Raw genomic sequence first — 5,224 nt, forward strand, 5'->3', positions numbered from 1 at the left:
GTTCATCACTACAGGTTGGGTGAATAAATCGTGGTATCCCCACACAGTCTATGGAGCTATTTAAAAAGATGACATAGATTTTTTTTTTTTGAGATAGAGTTCACTCTTGTTGCCCAGGCTGGAGCGCAGTGGCGTGATCTCAGCTCACTGCACCCTCCACCTCCCTGCCTCAGCCTTCCTAGTAGCTGGGGTTGTGGGCGCCCACCACCATGCCCAGCTAATTTTCTGTATTTTTAGTAGAGACAGGGTTTCGCCATGTCGGCCAGGCTGGTTGCGAACTGCTGGCCTGAGGTGATCTACCTACCTCAGCCTCCCAAAGTGTTGGAATTACACAGGCTTGAGCCACCACGCCCAGCCTGCATTTGCAGTTCTATTTATTGTCTGTTTTTAACTTACAGATCTATCATTTTCTACTTAGTTCTGTGGATTCTCTGATTACACTTTGAGTTCATAATGGATATCCCATAGTAGATATCAAGTAGTTGTTGAATAAATAAATGAATTGAATTTATTATGTACTGATCACTTGGAGATACTCATGCTTCCACCTCCCACTTACTGCCAGCCCTCTAGTCTGCGTGAAATGGTGCTGCTATGCTCCTGCTCCAGTTTCCTCTTCAACCAGGTCCCACCCAGTGGTGGTTCCATCATCTCTTGATATCAACCACCCATTATAGTTGGGCTGCCTCCACTCTGTGGGTACAGTATGCATACTATACCCATCTCCATATGACTTTCATTTTGTTACTTAGTAGCTTTGCTTTTCATTCTTTCTAATGCAAATCTAGTTTATTCCATTAAGCCTTCCTTTACTATTCAGACTCCTGGTGCTTTATTGGTTCCATAATAGCTTTGAAAAAATAATTTAGCCTTTGATCATATACCCTCTGTTAATGGTTTTTATTATCCTTTATTTATTTCATGTACCCTGTCCTCCTAACTAGTCATACAGAGTTAACCACCAGGAGAACTAAAAATTGAAGTAATCAAAAGTGGTTGTCTTACTGGAAAGCAGACTAGGAATTGCTATTAAGAAGGTTTTTTTGAGACAGAGTCTCGCTCTGTTGCCCAGGCTAGAGTGCAGTGGCACCATCTCGGCTCACTGCAGCCTCTGCCTCCCAGGTTCCAGTGATTATCCTGCCTCAGCCTCCTGAGTAGCTGGAATTACAGGTGTACACCGCCATGCCTGGCTAATCTTTGTATTTTTAGTAGAGATGGGGTTTCTCCTTGTTGGCCAGGTTGGTCTCAAACTCTGACCTCAAGTGATCCACCCATCTCAGCCTCCCAAAGTGCTAGGATTACAGTTGTGAGCCACCGAGCCCAGCCTAAGAAGAAGAAGATTTTTAAATAGTTGATGCTTATTTGTGCCAAGCATTGCTAATCACTTTGTATCATTCGAATTGTTTAAGTTTATTTTATGTTATTGTAAATTCTCAGTATAACTTTAGAAGAGCATTTTTCAAATTTCTTTTGGCTGGAGAATTCTCTTTTCATAGAAAATCTTATCAGAAATGTCCAGTTTAGGGCAGACGTAGTGGCCCATGCCTGTAATCCCAACATTTTGGGAGACGGAAGCAGGTGGATCACTTGAGGTGAGGAGTTCGAGACCAGCCTGGCCAACATGGCAAAACCCCATCTCTACTAAAAATACAAAAATTATCTGGGTGTGGTGGCACACACCTGTAGTCCCAGCTACTCAGGAGACTGAGGCAGAGAATTGCTTGAACTTGTGAGGCAGAGGCTACAGAGAATTAAGATCATACCACTGCCCTCCAGCCTGGGCGACAGAGCAAGACTCCATCTTTAAAAAAAAAAAAAAAAAAAAAAAAAAGCCCTGTTTAAAAGCACAGCTGTATAGTAGTGCATTTTTTAAGCCCAATAATCTAACCTTTAGATCAAAGCCTGAAATCTAATAAAAGAAGCTAAGGAAGCCCTTTGCCTTCTTCAGATGGAGAATATGACTTCCTTCTCAACATAATTAATAAATGAAGACCTTTTTTCCTGTATCTCATCTTTGTCATGTGCAGACCAACAATAAGAGAACTAAGATAAATAACTGTTAGTATTCAGCTAGGTATTAAAGCATTTTTTGGTTTTCTTCTTTCTTGCCCTGAAATCTTAAATTTTTGTTTTTCAGAACACATGTGTACTGTGGTTTATTTTGATGACTGCATGTCCATACATCAGTGTAAAATATCCTGCGAGTCCATGGGAGCATCCAAATATCGCTGGTTTCATAATGCCTGCTGCGAGTGCATTGGTCCAGAATGTATTGACTATGGTAGTAAAACTGTCAAATGTATGAACTGCATGTTTTAAAGAACAAAGAGAGATGCAAACCAAGGCAACTTAGCAAAATAAAAGGTATAAAAAGTTATTCAGTAAGTCTGTTGTTTGCATTAGAGTGCCAGTAAGTTAAGATATAAAAACTTTGAAATAAGTTTATTTTAAAATATGACATAGCCAGTGATGTGTTTAATTATATAACTGTTCTTACTGATTGTATTGCCCCCTAGCAATAAGCCCTTTCCTTTGAATACATGTACAGCTTTGGTCACATGAGAAGCAGGTGCACAGAGAATTCCTTGAAAGATCTGAGGTTCTTAACATGAAGCCTGATGTGATTTTCTTGTAACATTCCAAAGGTTTTTGCTTTGAAAGTGTTCGCAGAAGTATGTTGATGTGAATTATGATTTCTTCATGTGCTACTCTTAGGATACTGAATTTTTATAGTTGCACATCCTTCCTCACTGTTCCTTGTATTATTGGTTTTTATATAAATAGAGTAGATATTTGATATACCACTCTGATAACACATAAAAAGCTCAATTTCAGCCCTTTTATGTTGGTTTTAAAAGGTAAATGCTTGCCATATTTTATAATTGTGAACTCTTACATAGTAGAATCCATTCTATAATACATGCAATGACAAAGCTTTAGGGAAAGTTTCCCATTCTCTTCCATTTCCCCTGCCCAAAGTGCTGACATAGGCAGTGATGAAGAATCTTTACCAAGATTTTTAGGGTACACCTATGAAATTGCATTAAATGCACTGCTAAGGTAAATAATTAGCAAGTGAAAGCATTTCTGTAACTTAAGGTACCAGCTTAAAGAGCACTAGGATAGGGAACAAATGCCAAATCAGACTCCACTTAGAGCACCGGGGAACAGCTTGTATCCTGGTAGGGAAATGGTGTAGCTGAAACGGGAGGCTGAGCCGGAAGCGAGACTAAGCTTGTGCAGCCTTAGCCAAGACAGAGCAGGATTTTCCAGCAGATGAGTGATGGGACAGGAATTGAAGAAGAGAACTTACTGGTATGAACAGGGCAGGTTGAAAATGCTGGAAATTATAATAGGAAACAAACTTAAAACTATCTACGTTCATATTTTGTAATCTTTCATTTGTTTAGTTTATATCTGGATATAATGTTCTCTTTAAACTAGTATAATCACATTGTGGGAGGTTAAGATTATGAAATTTTAAAATCTCTGTTCAAGATGATGTTCACTCCAAATACACTACAGAATATTTAGTCAACATTTTATATAATGTTTCGATAAATGTTTCAATAAAGATACTAGGTACCCTTCATAGTAATAAAATCTCAATCTTTAAGTATAAGTCTAAAACATAAATATTTATATTACAGACTTAATTTTACAAAATTACTAATTTCTCTAGTGCATATTTAAACTACAAGCAACTTTTTAGGAATACCTCTTTATACATCACATATTTTAGTATATAAAAATAGATAATGCTCTTGGTAAAATTTTGTATTACTCATGATCTGAATAGTAATTAGTTAAAAGATCATTGTAATATTATGATCAACTATTATAAATTAAAGTCTTAATACCTTTTCTGCTCTTTCAGATAACTCTAATGAATATTCAAGATACTTTAGCCTTTTAAAAAGTTGAGATTTAGCTCATAGATATATTTTTCGGTAGGAAAACATTAGGGTCTCCTTTTCTTCCTTTCGCCTAGAATGCCTTGTTTAAAAGTGCCTTGAAAACATTTAGCTCCCTTTGTCACGAGCACCTGTAGAGCTGAAGGTGTCCTTGAACTTTAGACAGAAAACTGAAAGAAATCTGCAGCCTCCTGCTGCAATTCAACTCTGCTGTTTTTCAGTCATTTCCTACCTGTGAGTAGAGTGGTGTTTTTGTGTGTGTTGGCAACATGCCTAATGTTTTCTTAATGATGACAACAAATATTTTAAAACTATATTTATCTTTTTTAGGTCTTCATTATTAAATTTTAAAATGTAATATCTGTTTCCCACCCCCTACATTCGGAGGATAATTTCATAAACCACATTAATTGATTTTTCTTACCTCGATTTCTCTCATTAGAAACTGTCTCTAAATGTAATGATCTTTTGCATTCAAATTTGGCTTAATTTTTCTGATTTATGAGGAGTTGAAAGAAAGAATTTGCTTAAAAGATTCCATTTCCAGTTTCATAATATATTTCAGGTTGTAAATAACAATATTTTTCCAAATTGAAAGTAAACATTGAAGAAGTTGATAGCCTGACTAAAAGTTAGATCCTCTATTACAATTCTAAGCACATTCACTTCTATATTGAAGTTTTGGTAAAAATTCTTTTTTTCTTTTTTAATAAAAAATTAGGTTATTACTGGCTGGGCACAGTGGCTCACACCTGTAATCCCAGCACTTTGGGAGGCTGAGACGGGCAGATCACCTGATGTCAGGAGTTCAAGACGAGCCTGGCCAAAATGGAGAAACCCCATCTCTACTTAAAATACAAAATTAGCCGGGCATGGTGGCGCATGCCTGTAATCCCAGCTATTTGGGAGGCTGAGGCAAGAGAATTGCTTGAACCCGGGAGGTGGAGGTTGCGGTGAGCGGAGATCACTCCCTTGCACTCCAGCCTGGGCAACAAGAGCAAAACTCCATCTCAAAAATAAATAAATAATAATTAGGTTATTACTTTTTTTATAACCAGATTTTAAAAGCACTAGATTTTAAATCAGTGGGTATCATAAAAGCCATAAATGAAAGATCCTTTCTTATTGTAAGACATGTGCTTGGTAGCAGGTTTTCTGTTAGTTTTTCCCCTCATAACATTTAATTATTACTAAAACTCTATTTACAATAATGGCGCCAAATCAAATGATAATTTAAATAAAATCTATCCTGTGTTTACCTAGGGTGGTGTAAAAGAGAGGTCTTCATCTAGACGTGCGATTTCTAAAAT

At 37.1% G+C, this 5,224-nt stretch overlaps 1 protein-coding gene across 3 annotated transcripts in view; it reads left to right on the forward strand.

Moving 5' to 3' along the window:
- TWSG1 (twisted gastrulation BMP signaling modulator 1) overlaps positions 1 to 3,613 on the forward strand; it is a 59,246-nt gene extending 55,633 nt beyond the window's left edge. For all 3 annotated transcript variants that reach the window (XM_017543947.2, XM_037744046.1, XM_017543946.2), the window contains exon 5: positions 2,138 to 3,613. In XM_017543947.2, coding sequence (XP_017399436.1) covers positions 2,138 to 2,319 — 182 coding nt within the window. In that variant the 3' untranslated portion in view covers positions 2,320 to 3,613. The remainder of the gene's footprint in view (positions 1 to 2,137) is intronic.
- Positions 3,614 to 5,224: the final 1,611 nt, after the last annotated feature.

This window comes from Cebus imitator, unplaced genomic scaffold, assembly GCF_001604975.1.
Source record: "Cebus imitator isolate Cc_AM_T3 unplaced genomic scaffold, Cebus_imitator-1.0 Scaffold162, whole genome shotgun sequence".
Lineage (NCBI taxonomy): Eukaryota > Metazoa > Chordata > Mammalia > Primates > Cebidae > Cebus > Cebus imitator.